Source organism: Mauremys reevesii, linkage group 8 (genome assembly GCF_016161935.1).
Source record: "Mauremys reevesii isolate NIE-2019 linkage group 8, ASM1616193v1, whole genome shotgun sequence".
In the NCBI taxonomy this organism is placed as follows: Eukaryota; Metazoa; Chordata; order Testudines; family Geoemydidae; genus Mauremys; species Mauremys reevesii.
Window position 1 is genome coordinate 53,147,428 of NC_052630.1, and position 18,108 is coordinate 53,165,535.

At 41.5% G+C, this 18,108-nt stretch overlaps 1 protein-coding gene across 4 annotated transcripts in view; it reads left to right on the forward strand.

Moving 5' to 3' along the window:
• Nucleotides 1-17,847, forward strand: part of XPR1 (xenotropic and polytropic retrovirus receptor 1) — a 303,371-nt gene extending 285,524 nt beyond the window's left edge. For all 4 annotated transcript variants that reach the window (XM_039483399.1, XM_039483398.1, XM_039483397.1 and 1 more), the window contains 4 exons: nucleotides 9,498-9,664; nucleotides 14,041-14,180; nucleotides 15,153-15,374; nucleotides 17,182-17,847. In XM_039483399.1, the coding sequence (XP_039339333.1) occupies nucleotides 9,498-9,664; nucleotides 14,041-14,180; nucleotides 15,153-15,374; nucleotides 17,182-17,242 (590 nt within the window). In that variant the 3' untranslated portion in view covers nucleotides 17,243-17,847. The remainder of the gene's footprint in view (nucleotides 1-9,497; nucleotides 9,665-14,040; nucleotides 14,181-15,152; nucleotides 15,375-17,181) is intronic.
• The last annotated feature ends 261 nt before the right edge of the window (nucleotides 17,848-18,108 follow it).

The following is an 18,108-nucleotide window of genomic DNA, read 5'->3' on the forward strand; positions in this document are numbered from 1 at the left end:
ATGCAATGGATTCTGAGGTATCCTAAATTGCATTTTGTAGTTCACAGGAGGATAGCAAGTCTAAATCAATAAATTTAATGATTGACATAATCGTATTTAATTCAGGCCCTATCCAGGCACAGCAGTATATGGTGGTGGTAGGTTGTGAGAGAAATGGAAGAGCCATTCATCAGAACATCCATACTGGATCAGACCAGTGGTCCATCGAAGCCAGTATCCTGTCTTCTGACAGTGGCCAATGCCAGATGCTTCAGAGGAGATTAACAGTATAGGGCAACTTTGAGTGATCCGTCCCTTGTTATGCAGTTCCAGCTTCTGGCAGTTGGAGGTTTAGGGACACCCAGGGCATCTTGTCCAAGATCAGACTAAATATTGCATCCCTGACCATCTTGACTTCATGAACTTATTTAATTTTTTTAACTGTTATACCTTTTTCCTTCACAACATCCCATGGCATCCATAGGTTGACTGTGTGTTGTCTGAAGTAGTACTTCCTTTTGTTTGTTTTAAAGCTGCTGCCTATTAATTTCATTGGGTGACCCATAATTCTTATGTTAATAACACTTCCCTATGCACTTTCTCCACACCAGTCATGATTTTATAGACCTCTGTTAGATCCCCCACTTAGTCATCTCTTTTTGAAGTTGAACAGTTCCAGTCTCTTTAATCTCTCCTCATATGGAAGCTGTTTCATAGCCTTAATAATTTTAGTTGACTTTCTCTGTAGCTTTTCCGATTCTAACACATCTCTTTTTTAAGATAGGGCTATCAGAACTGCACACAGAATTCAAGGTGTGGGTGTACCATGGTTTTGTATAATGGCTTTGATATTTTCTGTATTATCTATACAGAGAACAGTTTCTAAAGAAAGCAAGGTGTTCCCCCACACAATAACCAACACCCCAAACTGAGGATTATTTCATGTATATGTTGGGGGGCTGGGAGAACTGGCAGGATGCCATTACTAGGAAAAGGATAAAAATTATAGAAAATGTGATCTGAAGAGAATGCTTTCTATCCTAGACCATTTTTAATAAAAAAACTAAAGTCAACAGCACTTGTGAGTTCCTGTTCCTTGACTTGCTCTCAGGGGCAGCTCTACAAATCACGCTGCCCCAAGCAGCGCGGAGCGCTGCGCCGCCCTTCCCCGGTCCCGCGGCGGGTCCCCTCTTCCCGCGGCTCCGGTGGAGCTCCTGCCGGCATGCCTGCGGCAGGTCCACCGGAGCCCGGGACCAACGGACCTGCCGCAGTCATGCCTGCGGGAGCTCAACCGGAGCCGCGGGAAGACGGGACCCGCCGCAGTCATGCCTGCGGCAGGTCCGCTCGTTCCGGGCTCCGGTGGACCTGCCGCAGGCATGACGGCGGGAGCTCAACCGGAGCCAAATGCCGCCCCCCCGGGAAACGGCCGCCCCAAGCGCCTGCTTGGTGCGCTGGGGTCTAGAGCCGCCCCTGCTTGCTCTCCCCTTAATCCTGTTTTGCAAGGCCTCCCATCTGTCTGTCTTGTATCTTTCCCTTCTATTTAGAACTGTTAGTACTCAGATAAATCAGAGGTTGATTTATGTTATCGCTAGTGCCTGATGGAGAAGTTAGTGACCTCTTGGAGTAATATATACTTTGTGATAAGATTTACTAACTTCTTTTTTTATACTTGTTCCTTTCATCTGTTTCATTGTAATATAGCATACTTGCAGCTCCACCTGGGGAACAAGGGAGGGATAATTTGGAGCCAAAATCCGTAATGTCTGTCACAATAATTGCTGTGAGCAAGGAAGAATTTTGTCTGAAACCCAGTTCTCCCATGCCCAGGAGGGCTTGAGTAACGAGTTGTGTTCATTAGCTAGTCTTTCTGATCCTCTCACTCAGAGCAGTGTCATTAGTGGAGAATCTGAGGCATTGCCATAGGGAGATGATGTTGCTAGGTCAAAAACCATAACCGCTTTGACAATCCTGTCATCGCTAGGACTGTAGACTTGCTAGCATGGCTTCTGAAAACTAAATTGCTAGGTCTCTACCTGTTTGGTCACCATTTCCGATGACATCCTGCTAAAGAGTCTTTAAGAGTAGAGCTGGAGAGGATGAGCAACAAGGCAGCAGGATTTTGTTCAGGCTACTGCAGGATCTTGTAAGTGTTCACATCTGTTCAGGGAGCCTGCAGGTTTCACTTGTCCACAACATGTACTGTTGAAATGGAAAAGGTGAGATGACTGAGGCTGCAGCATATACTTGGTGGAGAAAACCTCTGCCAGAGACGTTCATACGTACTGTTTCAGGAACTGCCATTGCATCCTGAATGGCAGCACAGCTTGGAGATGCAAAAAGAAATTTTCCCAAATTTCATTGGTCCATCAGCGTGATCATATAGAACACTTGACAGTGACAGCACCCAGATGATGGAGAAGAAGATACCTCTGTATCCTCCTATCTGTATTGATTCTTGTTGGTCCTAAAGCTCGCCCTCTTAAGGCTGATTAATTTTAATAGCTGTAATTTCAAGAGCAGCTGAATAACACTGTTTATATTGCTTAATATAATCTTCAGTTAATGGTGACCGGCTAAGTGAGAGTATTAATGAAAAAGATGAGAGCAGAAAGGATGATCTGCTGATCTTTCATTTCATGGGCAATTAGGAATGGAATGGTTTGATTTTTATGGAACTCTTTAAGAAGACCAATTTACTATATCACAAGTAAGCTGTTTTCCTTTCAGATACACAACTGCAATCTTACGTGGTGCTGCAACACTCTAAGAAAAAATACAACCCTATATTTAAATAATTTTTATTTGGTTAATTGGATTTGTGGTGTTATTTCTGTGGAACTCTTTATTTTGGGTTCTCAAAGCTCTTCCGAAATTCTGTGGTGTAATTAATTATTGCAACTGTCCACAATCCTTAAATTTGCATTCCCAGTAGAGGTTGTGGTTCACCATAATGTTTACTTCTAATTAGTAGGACCTGATCATCATTCTGAAAAGTGGATGGACTGGTAAATATGTTCTCCCCAAGGAACAAGCTGAATACCAGTAGATCACACTTCATAGAGGTGCTTGAGAAAAGTCACCAAAAGAGAGATCAAATCAAGTGTGACAGATATTGCAGCATCTTATTCTCTCTTCGCTGTAATTAACATAGTTGGAAGAAATGCTCTTTTATAGACATAAGTGGCAAAATAGTTGTGAAGGCTTAAAATAACCTGTCTACTGAAATAACCTACACAAATGTTTGTTCTACCCCACCAAAGATAACCCACACTTACGTAGTACTTTTCATCCAAGCATAACAGTGTTTTACAAAGATAGGTTAGGATTATCCCCATTGTACAGAATCTGATGCACAAAGAAGCTAAATGAGTTTCCCAGAATCCTACAGAAAGCCTGTGAGAGAGCTAATAAGAATGATCTCCTGGCAATTGCAATTCATCTTGCTACATTTTAATAGATTGTGCCTTGGGACTGTAGAAAAAGGTTTGCAGGAACTTTCAGAGATGTTTGCAATGTAAAATGCTCATACTTTACAGAGCATACCAGTGGGATAAAAAGGAGTACTGCCTATAGGCTACATAGGGATGTTTGGTTTGTGTGCAAAAGCAGCAAAGTCCATTTTTGTGTGGAAGCACTGCCATTGGTCAGTGTTGAACAGAGACAGGTATCCCCTCATGCTGAGCTAGTACTTTCCTGCCATTTCCTCACCAAATATGCTTGCTTATTATGAGAGCCATAGAACTGATCTCAGGTAGTTATAAGGCTTGACAATAAATGCATTTGTGGGTTGCATTAGCTGTCATTCTGACAGTGGTTCTCATGTAGATGAGTCATTTCCGCTTGTCACATTCACCCATTGCATTATGGAATAGATGGCTTAATGGAGGCATGTCATTCAGTGGCTAACTAGGCAGTAACTTAGGATGGGTTTTGTATATCTAGTCCCTAGTATATTGCAAATGAGCTTTTTATTTTGGATTGTGACACTACAGTTCTGGTTCTACTCAAATTTACAGGGGAAATCCTGATGATCTACTCTTACGTTACCTGCACAAAATTCTCTGTTACTCACACTCTAGAGCACCCACCTTTACAAGTTCCTAGGGCTCAAGGCATAACCCTCTTAATTTAGGCACCCCCACCCTTTCCCAGTTCCTAAGGCTCCAGGCGAAAGACACCTAACTTTACTCCTCCATGGGCTCCAGGCTCTTCTACTCCATGGGCTCTGGGCAAACACCCTTTCTCTGTGGCCTCAGAGCAAACACCCTTTCCCTGTGGACTCAGGGCTTAATCTTTTGCAGGTTTACGGGGTCTTTTACCAGCGAAAGAGCCCTATACAGTAATATCCTACGTAACCTCTATTTATTAACAATCACCAAAACCAGAATGCACATGCTACATATACAATGCGCACCACTTCCAATAAGATAAATTAACTTTTCTTGATAGCCTGTCAGGATCAGGTCCACCTGGGGGACTCCAGTTTCTGCACGGTGTCATTGGCAAAGTGTTGCGGTCTGGCAGCTCTGTTCTTAGGGCTGTGTCTTGGAGCTGGTTCCCCGCAAAGAACTTGCCTTTAGATCCCAGTTTATATAATGAAACTTGAGCCCAGCTTAGCTATACCTTAACCAATCATTATACTAAACATTTTACTAACCAATCCTGACATTGTAACAAAATTATATAACCACTCCTACCTCACCACCTTAATTAATTTACACCTGGCAAAATTAATTATGTAACAGACAGAAACAATTAAAGAACCAGACAGAGATTATGCAGGGAAACAATAGGAAAGTGGGGACCATAATGACAAAACAACAAAGAAATGAGGATTTCACAACCACAATTACTGATGAGCGATTTCTTGACGGACAGAATGCTATCAAACTAAGTTTTCGTTAACCACCTTAAGATCTGATTCTTTATCTGGTGATAGTTGGTGCTATTAGGACGTGGTCTCCTTCTTAACAACCTGATATTACATTGTTTTAATGTAATTTAGATACAATGTGAGGATGTGACTTCCTGCTTCTCAGCTAATGGCTGCTGCTCTTTTAACCTGGCTGCAGACGAAGGCCTTAGGCTTTAGGTTTTGCAATATGGCTACAGACAAAGGCCTTATCCTTAAACTTAGGCCATGTCAAGTTTGGCACCACTTGATGATTGAAGGGTTTTAATTCAAGCAGGTGGCAGAAGTCTCACACCAGTCAGTCTCATACCAGGCAGCAGTGCTTACCTTAGATTTAGAAGGTTTTCTGATAACCCCAGACTTCTTTTTGCTTTTATCACAGCTTTCACCATCAGCAGAAACCACAGCTAGCTGCAGCAGCAAACGCACCAGGAATGCTTATCCAGGGCCATTGTACTCCGAGCCAGGTCTTCAGTAACCCTTGGCATTGATTTTTAGCTGCAGTGAATAGAATATAGTGTTTACTTTCTGCAAGATAATTCAGGAGGGTAAACAGATAGCATTCACTAAAGCAAAGTCAATATTAACTACATTCACTGTGATATTAATTGTGTGGCTCTGCTGTGGAAAATGGCCCTTTTTTTGGGGTCTGTGTTTAGAATGGGTTATAATTTGCAGATACTTTATTATTATCTCAAAATGCTAGTCAGATATTCTATGTCCCCTGAGGTGCTTTTAGATTTCGGGATATTTGTGTTTCTGATTTGTGTGTGTGTGTGTGTATTTTTTATATACATTTCCTTAACTTTCCACAACAAAAGAAGGCAGGTAACACAAGTGCTGCTACATGGCACTGAAAGATTGGGCAACCCTTGGCCTTACAGAAGTTGCAGTTTTGCTAATGTGAAGATCCATAGAAATCAGCATTTCAGTGTTACACGCATTATGTGCCTACAGCTTTATATGCTGAAATGCTAAACTGTTTCCTGTGCCATTTTCCTATTCACGCATGCATATTTGAGCAACATACTGTGGTCAGGGGATGCTCTCTGTGTTGTTGCCCTCCAGGGCTTCTAATGCAAAGTGTCTCCAGGCCGCCTGACTTTGCTTCTACAGGTCTCACTTCCCATCTTTGAGCTCTCTTGAAGGTGGTTTCAATATTTCTGTAGGTGATAAGCAGCAGAAGTTTAGATTTCTAGAAGAAATCATATTCAGGGCCTCTCAATTGGTAAAAGCACACTATCCCCCTTTCACATTTAGAGACTGAGAGCCCTTTTCTCTACTCCATCACAGAAATTTCAAATGCCCCTGTCCTGCAGAGTTCCTGAGATCTGCAGCAAAGGGGGTAGGGAGAAGGCTCTGATACTTCTCTCCAATGGGACTTAGGGACGATGCATGAGTGGAGCTGCCTTTTTGTGCCCCGTAGGAGCCAAATTGCACCCAGATTCTACCTGTGTTCCACCAAAAGACGGTCACTCCTGGTCTTTGTTTTAAGCTTCCTGCACTAATTTTCTTCTTGCCCCTTGTTTTTAGTCTTTTCCCTACATTGTCTGTGTCCCATGTTTGAGTTATAGCAGATGGAGAGTTATGTCCCTTATGTGTTCCTAGCTTGGGCTGATTGAAGGCTGCATCAGGCCAGAAAAGGTCTGCAGTCCCCTAATTATACAGGCAGTCCAAGGGAGATAATGGAATCCATCTTTTCCATACTGTCGGGAGAAGTGAGGAGATGAGGGAGCAAGTACTAGGACACTGTCTCTTCCTGAATCTCTGTCTTCCTAACAGCTCTCTGGCAGTTTCCAGCACTTCATTATGTGAAGAAGTACCACTGGGTGAAACTGTTTTTGTTTAAGTAGACCCTGACATTACTATAAACATACCCAGCGTGTATTATTTCTGCCGAAGTGGCAGGCATGTAGTAGATGGAAACTCTGGGCGGAATATCAATGCCTTGATTTTTACCAACCTTCTGTGCAGCATTGAAGAGGGCCACTAGGACTAGCCAGTGGAGATTGAGATATAATTGCTTGCCTAGAGCGGTAATATCTCTCGGTTACACCACTTGAATACCAATGAGAAAGAAGGAGGGTGTCAAACAGAATCGTGGGGAAGAGAAAAATAGGGGTGGAAAGGAGAACAAGTGATTAAGAGAAGAGACCAAAAGGCAGAGTGAAGACAATAGACCATTTTTGTTTGAAGTCTGTTACTGGGGAATGATTTGTATTTGTAATGAAATTTTCAGGAGCAAAGCACATTACACAATCAATGATTTAGGAAAAAAATGGAAGAGGGGAAAGAATGCAGCTTGACCCAAAGTGCCAGTGAAAAGAATATTACTAGGGATGAGGAGAGAAAGCGAACAGAATCCAGGATGAGTAACTGGAAATTAGCACATCCCTTTTAGCTTGATGGATAATGCACCAAGAGTTTTTAATTGAATTCTCTCCTATACTGCCTTTCTCACAATAATTGACCTCAATAACTCTTCTTAAGGCAATTTAGCTTTAAGCAACATTAAAACTTGACATCACCATTCTGTGCAACTGGCTACTTAGGTGCAGTTTCATCAGTTCCAGCTTCACTGACTCACTGCCATTCTATATGTTGTTTCGGAGAAATAGAAATCTGCAGCCAGATCATTCCCCTCCATGAGCAGAGAGTTCCAAAGACAGTTTGGGAGTACAGAATATCTCTGTGGCATTGTCTTCCTTTCCTTGCATCTTATGGATGTAATTCTGCAAGTGCACTGCATGGCTCAAGCTCTGTATACGAAAAGAGGGCTTGTCTGAAGAATGTTTTCTCTATGGCATCTGTAGAATAAATATAAAATTAGAGAATTAAAAGTTAGCTTTAGTTTGGTTAAAGAAAGATTTATTGTAAAGAAAGGCCCTAATTAGCAAGTAAAAGAAAGGCCTTGAAAGTAATGAGTTATAAGGCCAGAAGGAATGAAGTAGCGAGGATGTCTGGTTCAAAGAATAACTAATGAAATAAAGGGAAGCTTCTAAAAAGAAAGCCTCTGACTGATAGGGGTGACTGCAGATGGTTTTAAACAAGACAAAGAGAATCTGTCTTAAAAAGAGCTAACATGGACCTTCCCAACCTACCTACCAATGTTATCTCAAAAATTAGGGCCTAGGTGAACCCAGGTGCAACAGAAAAACTGTTGATCAATGAGAAGGCTGGAAAGAGATAGAAAGGAAAGGCCTTGGGGAGAAAGGAGGTTATAAATCTTATCTGGATTAAGGCTGGAAATAAGGGTGAACTGTCTCAAATTGGTTTTTAGCTGAAGTCAGTAGTTGGCAGTGACATCGCTTTGTTAAAGGGGATAAAAAAGTAAACTTGTAAAGGGTTCATTGCTGATACCTGCCTGACCAAGTTGGAGCTGGTCAGTATAGGTCTAAGGATCCCTGAGTTTAGCCCATTTGTAAGTATTTTGATCTAATCCTTATCAGGGTTTTGTTATGGATGTAGTAAATAGCTTATTTTGGTTTTTAGGTATGTTTATAGCAATACTGTTTGGCCTTATTGGCTGAAGATTCATTTAAAATTGTTAGGAAGATGAAAAATGCTACACAAATGTTTCCTATTTTACACAAAAGCAAGAAAGCTAGTCTAAGCAAATGACTGAAGGAAATCACTTTTATATACTTTTGCGCTATTAATTTTAGACTCCACTGCAGATAGGCTTTAATAGGTAGGTTAGGGGATGTGTTGTGAAGAGGATGAGTGTGTATTTGACCTATATCCTGCACATCATGTCCCAAAAGTCCTGAAAGGCATAATGGAATGAATGTACTATTACACTATGTGTCCCTCTTAATTTTATTGTGTTAACTCACATATATACACATTACATTTCTATCATAATTATTAAAATGAAAAGAAGAAAGAGAACAAATCGAGCTATTGCTGTTTTTGTGATCAGGAAGCAGCTCTAGGAATTTTTATTGTTTTAAAGCCACATACTTGGAAAATGCACCACCACAGTTTGTTTTATTATTGCAGAGTCGCTTTTGTATCGGGAACATTTCTACTGGGTTTGTTAGTAAAGAATCAATTAATAAGCAATTGCAGTCACTATGCAGAATGACACCTGATAGCAAGATGGTGCAAAAGTCTCAGCTGTACAATCCAGTATAACATGTTTTATTTTTATAAACTCTTTATGGGCCCAAATTTAGGTTCTAATTCAAAAAGAAAATAAACAGTACAATTTATTTTCTTCCCTAAATATTAAGAGTGTGACAAATATAAAAGGTAAGGGAATACAGCAGGAAGCAATATAGTCAGTCCTATGCTGGAGTGAGAGAAATAACTCGTTTACAAAAATATACCTACAAACTAGCAAGTTTCCCAAATAAGTTAAATTTAAACAATTATTTCCATATGAAGCACAACATATTGAAGTGAGCTTGAGGAGGAATTCAAACTGTAACTTAAAAGTATCTCTGATAAGACTTTCAGAGAGTTTATTTAGCCTGATGGGACAGGGAGCTTAGTTAAAAGGGGAACTACCATCGGTCATGTGGAGTTTTGGTGGTCAATTTTGGTGCTTCTATAAGAAATGTTTAAAATTATGCAGCGTCATGCTGTTGTTTCTCTCTTGCAGATCAAAACCACAGTGACACTCAAGTGTTCTTCTACCTGTGGATTGTATTCTGTTTAATCAGCTCCTGCTACACCCTTATTTGGGACCTGAAGATGGACTGGGGTCTCTTTGACAAGAATGCTGGTGAAAATACCTTCCTTCGGGAAGAGATCGTCTACCCACAGAAAGTGAGTACGCAGCCTTTTGTCATTTTGGGGAGGGTCTGCCAATGTTTTAACAAAACCCTTTGGATTAAAGACACATTCTGAGTGGCCGCTGGAGTGTATTAAATGCAGCATGTCAGAAGTTCTGATCATATAATCTGTCCATTACCAAAGAGAAAGTCCCATCCTTATTACGATTATTGAAAGCCATAGGTGCTGACTCTGTGGGTGCTCCAGGACTGGAGCACCCATGGGAAAAAAATTAACGGATGTTTAGCACCTGTTGGCAGCCAGCTTCTCCACTCCCCTGCCCGCCCAGTGCCTCCCACCCGCCAGCAGCCCCGCCGATCAACTCCTCCCTCTGCCTCCCAGTGCCTACCACCCGACGCAGTCAGCTGTTTTGCGGCATGCAGGAGGCGCTTGGGGGGGGGTCTGGGAGGGCATGCTCAGGGAGGGGGGTGGAAATGGACGGGAAAGGGTGGGGTGGGCACTTGGGAGAAGGAGTGGAGTGGCGGGGTCTGGGGCGGAGCAGGGGCGGGAAGAGGTGGAACGGGGTGGGGACTTTGGGGAAGGGGGCAGTTGGGGGCAGGGACCAGGCCTGGAGGAAGCCACTGCTGTGTTGAAAGCTGTGAGAGGCATAGACTATATTTCAGTATTACAGATAGCAAAAAATAATATCCATTGTGACGGGTTTGGTCAGAAAGATCCCCTGGGGACTGTCACCTGATGTGCTGAAATTACCTCTGAGCCTATTTTCCCTGCCAGCTTGAGACTTCCACAACCCTGCCTTGTTGAGCCAGACATGCTAGCCTGCTGCAACACAGACCTAGAGTCTGGTCCACGCCCCCAAAGCTGCAGACTTAACTGAAAACAGCTCAGCAGGTTACTTGTCTCCAGCACCCAGACACCTAGTTCCGAATGGGATCCAAAGCCCAAATAAATCCATTTTACTCTGTAGGGTGGAGTGTGACAGGGAGTGTGTCGTGTGTATGTGGGGGGAGAGAGAGTGGGTTTTTTGGGGTGCTGAGAGTGTGTCAGCACGCTGTCTTGTAAGTTCAGGCAGTAGCACACCCCCTTTCCCCACACACACACACTCTCACAGCAAGCAGCATTCCACAGTAATGGTTGCTCTGTCCCAGAGCAGATAAGCATGCCAGCTGTCAGAAACAGAACTTTGAAAGGGCATATCCGCATTCCTGCAGCTGATTCCAAAACAATGACAAGAGTGGCCACTTGACTTCAGGGGATTATAGGATGTTTCTGGAGGTCAGTCACAGCGCAGTAATGCAACACCTCGTTCACACTGATGCCTGGGCGTTTCAGCCGGGGCGCAGCAAGCGTTATGCTTCTCCTGGAGATGGATTACCAGGAGCGCTCCCGCTGCAGAGTCCAGGCACTCTAAGTGCCTTGCCAGTGTGGACACATCAGGAGTTAGAGCACCTGCGACTGCTTTAATGCGCTCTAACTTGCAAGTGTAGCCAAGCCCTGATATTAATCACTTACTCTGGGTTTATTAATAAACAAGTGATTTTATTAAGCATAAAAAGTAGGATTTAAGTGGTTTCAAGTAATAACAGACAGAACAAAGTAAGTCAGCAAGCAAAATAAAACAAAAACACGCATGTCTAAGCCTAATATATTAAGAAACTGATTACAGGTAATATTTCACCCTCAGAGATGTTCCAATAAGCGTCCTTCACAGACTGGACTCCTTCCTAGTCTGGGCCCAATCCTTTCCCCTGGTACAGTCTTTGTTAGATCCAGCAGACATCTCAGGTGGTAAGCAGGGGTTTTCTCATGACTGGCAGCCTCTTTTGTCCTGCTCCACCCCCTTTTATAGCTTTGACACAAGGCAGGAATTTTTTCTGTGCTTGTCCTCCACCACCCCACCTCCACCACCCCCACCCCCTGTCTCATCAATGGATTCCAGTATTATGTGACATGGTCACATGTCACTGTAAGATCCCTAGTCTCCATTCTTCCTGGGTCAGCCCACACACACAGGAAGGCGTCCAGGTAAATAAACCATTTACAACCAGTTGTCCTAGTCAATGGGAGCCATCAAGATTCTAAACCACCATTTAATGGCCTACACTTTGCATAATAACAATAGGACCTCAGAGTTATATTTCATATTTCTAGCATCAGACACAAGAATGATACATGCATACAAAGAGGAGGAATATATTCAGTAGGTTATAACCTTTGTTATCATACCTTACAAGAGACCTTTTGCATAAAGCATATTCCAGTTTCATTATATTCACACTCATAAGCATATTTCCATAAAACATACGAAATGCAATGTCACACCCATCACAGAGCTTACGTGCTTGAATGTTTTGTGATGGTTCAATTGTGTTCTCCTCTGTTTGTGGTCGTCTTATAGTGCCTTTCTTTAAAGGGAAAATACTAATTGGATAAGTATTAAAATAAAAATAAAGGTCTGTCTTAAACACAGAAAAGCCACCAAATTTAGTTTTAAGGCATCTCCTTTGTCCTTAACACCTTTCTATCATGCCCACATACTGCTGCTCATGTGGCTCTTCAGCAATGGGCCTCAGTATATGGAGTGGTTAGGGTGTTTTTTAAACATACTAGATAGCATCAAGTACTATGGTCTGATGAGATAAATAAAGGGTGGAGTGAAAACCCCACTTCTGAATTTACTGACTTGAATTATTTGAGTCTTGCTTTTATATGTAAAAAATCCATTTCATTATTATTAAAAATCCTCTCACACCCATTATAGGTGCAGTTGGTTGAAATGTAGCAGGAGCAACAGGGCATTATTAATTCAGAACATTAGCTTTCCACTCCAGGTATTTCCATTTAAAAAATAAAACCATCAGGGTGTCGTTGAGCCCTTTAGGAGACTGGAAAAGGAATAGTAAATCTCATCTTCGAGTGCTTACAGATGTGTATTCCACTCGGGTGTGCATGGGCCCAGCACACCAAAGCTGGAGAATTGTGCTTAGCGGTATCCATCAGGACCTAAACTTGCCTTTTAATTTCATCTTGTTGATCCTTGTTGTATTCCCAATTATCTCATCCTAAGTAATTCCTTTCTCCTTAATGTTTACATCCTTCAATTATTTGTAGATGGTTGTCCCCTTTCCTCCCGCTATTGAAAAGCGGAGGCAGGAAGACATAAAAGGTCTAAAGTTCTGTCTCAAATCCCATGCAAACTAGGACAGGAGATTTCACAGACTGGACTCCTTATTAGATCAAACTTATTGATCTTTCACCATGATTCCTGAATATTACAGGTGGTTAGAGCAAAGGGTGATATGCAGGTAATCCCACAAGTAGAATACAGCCGTTATATTAGGTACTTGGGTACACTGAGGATGAAGGCCTGTATGTAATTTGTCTTAAGAACATCTTAAAATATAAAGGAATAAAAGATTTGAAGTGGTTCAGAAAAATTTGTAAACTTCTTTAAAAAAAAAAAAAAGATAAAGCCCTTTCCTTACATTTTGAAATGAGCACTTTAGGAACTCCCAAAAATCTGTTATTAATCTGGTCTTTGTAGGTGCTCATGCAGCTATTGCAACCTGATGTTAGAAATTCTGAGGTGTTATATTTGTAAGAAATATTTTCAGTATTTGTGTTCCACTACCTGGTGAATCTGTGGTTGGAGACAGTTTTGTTTTAAATCAAAACAAGTTAAAGTACAATAAAACTAAAAACCTGGTGAAAAACACTCTTAAAAGTCTCTTACAGGTAAATAAACAATTGCTATGCAAACGTTAGCTGCAGAATGAGAACCAGGGTAAAAACAATAAATAACAAGAGAAATAAACGTAGGTCTGATTCTCATATCGGGAAGTTTGCCCTTGTCTAAATTGGTTTAGAAACTGATTTAGTCAAGTCAATGCAACACTTATGTGGATGCTTATTTCAGCTTAAGAATGTTGTAGATTGATTTAAGTTATATCGGTCAGGAATTGGTGGATAATGTTTCCACACAAGAGGGCTGAACTGATTTAATTAAATTAGTTTCAGAACAAATTTAGTTAAATCAGTATAAATCTCTTGTGTAGACAATCTCTTGTATTGACAAATACTGACAATCATATATATCATACTTAACATGGCCTGTGTCTAGCTCTGGTGATCATCTCTCTCTTACTACAAAAACTTATTTTAGGGTCCCAGAGTCTTCTGTCTGGAGAAGGAAGATGGACGAGAGGTTAAACTTGGCAGTGTGTTATATTTTCCCTGCATAAAGCCCATAGCCATCAGTGGTTGTACCAATGGTATTGAAGAATTAATCCCAATAAACGTGAAAGTTAGTGATGGGATTGGCTCTGCTTCTCCTTGGTCATTTGACAGGTATCCTTGCTCTGTGTTGAACATGTCAGCTGACCTGTCCTGTTTTACTCTTTGTTCCTCAGGCCTATTACTATTGTGCCATTGTGGAGGATGTAATCCTGCGCTTTGCCTGGACCATCCAGATCTCCCTCAGTTCCATGCAAGTCTTTCCGTGTGCTGGGGACATCATCTCTACTGTCTTTGCACCACTTGAGGTTTTCCGGTAAGGTGGCTCAGCTAAACAGTATTTCAAACTGCTTGTTTATCCTTTTTGTTTTACAAACACCACCAGAAAGGTGGGGAAGTGCCTGGCTTTCCATAGGCTCCTGGAGCTGCTGTTTGAAAAGCCACAAAGTGATGAAAACACAGAGCACCAAGGCTCAGAATATGCACTAAGTCTGAGCAAATTGCTGGCTGAAGGAGTGCTATGGAATCTTTCACTGACCCATCTGGGATTCAGAGACCTCTGAAAACACGCAGGTCTGACCATAGGCAGGCCTGAGACCTGTGTTCTACCTCACTATGTTGTATTTGCCAGGGGCCAATGTCTTACATGAGTTTATTTGGGGGAATTTAGCAAGCTCACATTTTAAGCATTTTCACTGGTAAAAATTATTGAAATGTCACTTCAAGGCTAAATTTACAAATTTTCCCAAATCTCTTCTGGTTTTGCAAATTATTAAAAAATGGAATTATCACTGTGATCAGGCACTTCCAGAGCATTAATGCTGTCTGCATTTTTGTGTTACATCAGGAATCACATGTCTGCTTGAGATGAGCAAAACGGCTTGCTTTTGAATCTCACTGGGGGGGGAGGGTATTTGTATTTATTCCTCCTAACTGATAATCCTTGGGCTACCTTGACACCAGCCATGCTGCGGTAATCCTCACTGTTAAAACTATGAATGATTCCATCAAAACTGTTTGCTTCCCTGAAGAAGAACATCAATCTACTGCTGTGAAGTAATGTAGCAGGTAGCTCCTTGTTAGTCATTCACCTTTCCAACCATCTACTTCTCTCCAACCTGTCAATTTACAGGGCCTTGCCTTCATAGGGTCTATGTGTTATCCCAGGGAAGTGTACGCAGTAACATCTTTGGGACTGCATCACTGCTTTGCCAAAAATTGGTGACAGCTGTGAAAGCGGTACTTAGTTTTTATATTATTCCTTTTCTCCTTCCCTCTCTCCTTCCAGGCGGTTTGTGTGGAATTTCTTCCGTCTGGAGAATGAGCATCTGAACAACTGTGGTGAATTCCGTGCTGTCCGGGACATCTCAGTGGCACCAATGAATGCTGATGACCAGACACTACTAGAGCAGATGATGGACCAGGAAGATGGTGTCCAAAACCGCCAGAAGAACAGGGTGTGGAAGCGTCGCCAAAGCGTGTCCCTGCGCCGACCTAATCTTTCTTCACAGTATGTATTGCTTTGCTTTCTTTCACAACAAAATTTGAAGGGATTAATTTAGTAATAAGTGTTTGAGGTCCCATGTTAGAGACATAACTCTAAATAGTTTGAAAAGAGAGGGCTGACCCAACTAGTAAATAAATACATTGGCATTTTTACCCTCTCACGCCAATTCTTTGTAGCATTGATGCAGTGTGCTTTGTTCAGTAAGGTTGTAACCAAGTGTACTTTCATCAGGTACAGAATTCTGTTTAGATAAACACATTTAAGGCACAGTTTATCCCGTGCAGTGAAGCAAGCTAATGTCATGTATGTCATAAAATAAGCTGTGTGTGTGTGTGAAGCACAGTGTCAGACTGAACAAGAAATATGCACAGTAGTATATGTCCACCGCTCCAAGGACAGGATTGATTCCCTAAGGCCTTGTCTACACTGCCACTTTACAGCGCTGCAACTTTCTCACTCCGGGGTGTGAAAAAACAAGTTTCAGCGCTGTAAAGTGGCAGTGTAGACAATGCACCAGTGCTGGGAGCTACTTCCCTCATGGGAGTGTTTTGTTTTGTTTTTACAGCGCTAGGAGAGCTCTCTCCTAGCGCTGGTACCGCGACTACACAGCCACATTAAATTAAATTAAGAATTTAGATGATCCTGAAAGCATTACCAAGCACTCCAGTTAAAAGATAGGAAACAAAGGGTAGGAATCAATGGTCCATTTTCAGACTGGAGAAAGGTAAATAGTGGTGTCCCGGAGGGGCTTGTCCTGGGACCAGTGCTTTTAAACATATTCATAAATGATATGCAAAAAGGGATAAACAGTAAGGTGGAAACATTTGCAGATGATACAAAATTACTCAAGATAGGTAAGTCCAAAGCTGACTGCAAAGAGTTACAAAGGGATCTCACAAAACTGACAACAAAATGGCAGATGAAATTCCACATTAAATGCAAAGTAATGCACATTGGAAAGCATAATCCCAACTATACATACAAAATTATGGTGCCTATATTAGCAGTTACCCATCAAGAAAGCGATATTGGAGTTATTTGCGGTACTCTGGAAGCACTATGATTCCAGACTACTGCAAATTTATAAGAATCCTTCTCATTGTGCCTGTATTATCCTGAACTCATTCTCCAGCTTCAGAAGACTTAAAAATTATCTCCAGTCATCAATGGGACAGACGCAACTGAATAATGTGGCTGTCCTTAATGTGTATCAACACAGTACCAGGGAACTAGATGTGAATAAGATTGCTGACAGTTTCATCCAGAAAGCTACAGTGAGACATAATGTCTTTAAACTGGGACATTAGTGAAGACAGCTTGTAGGTGACTGCAATGATTTTAATATACTGTAATTCATGATAATGTAATTATGTAGTTCATAACAATGTAATCATTATTAAAGATACCAATGATAGACACATTCAATAACTAGAATATGAAAAAACATGTATAAATATGCTGAAAATAGCAGCCCCCCAAAACTGGCAGAGTGCCCTTCCTCCCCGCCCCAACGTAGTGGAAAATACAGTAGGAAGACACACACACACACACACAATGAAACAATGGATGTTACCATACACACTATAAGGATAGTGATCAATTAAGGTCATCCCTCTGTATTTTTATAGGGTGATCTTCCCATCCTGGGGGGAGGGGAGAGTATGAATTAACATATGTCTATAGTAGTCTGCTGGCCCAGATATTACCTGTGTAGGGAATATGTTTGACAGAATGTATTTATCTTATCTGTATATTATAGTAATGTCTTCCTTCCCCCTCAGTGAGTGAGTATTTTTTTTTTTTTTCCCAGATCCAAGGCTCGTGACACCAAGATATTGATAGAGGACACAGATGACGAAGCAAACACATGAAATGTCCACAGAGTCTAGTTCCACATCCCTTGTTTTCTTGCTCTACTACCCTTTCCCCGACCAATCCAACCTCTGGTACAGTTCCAGCTGAAAACAGGAGAAAACACTGAACACATTTTCCGAGCTCTTCCGGACCGGATCCTATGGACTCCAACAAGCTCACTGTGTTTCTTTTCTTCTGGTTTAATTTTCTTTTTCTACTTTTAAAATAAATATTTACTTCGTTTTGCCAATCAGAGGACAGTTAAGGAAAGAAGTATCTAAGAATTGTTTACAATCACAACAAGGACACAAAACCCTATCTGGATGAAGAACAAGCATCATAGGGACTCCCTGATGGGACAGCACCGAGAATACACTCGGCTTCTGCTTGGCCTGGTTTCGACTGGTTGAAACCAGACTTGGGTTTTAAAATTTGTGTTTTGTTTTTTTCTTTCCTTCATATCCAGCGCTGAGGCACTGGCTGCACTTGCAGGGAAAGTGCACTTAGAGCAGTACCTTCATTCACGAAGCTACTTTTTAATTTGATGTAACTTTTCTTATAATTTTTTTGGAAATACGTTGTATTTGTTGCATACAGTTTTCACATTATTTATGAAACTTAACAACCATATGAGAATGATTTTTTGAGTCCTGTGCAATGAAGGCGATAACAGTAAAACAAGGCAGGGGGATGTAGATCTGGATCTCTTTTGTGAGGGTTATGCCCTGCAAATACCTCTTTCATGAGATAATTTGCGCCAGTTTGACCCTTTTTCTCTTCAGTTTAGTTTTATTTATAAACCAAAGTTTTTCTTTCTGGTTTTAGTTGCTGCTGCTGCTGCTGCTGCTTCAGAAGCCTGAGTATGTTTCGCATACCAGTTCAT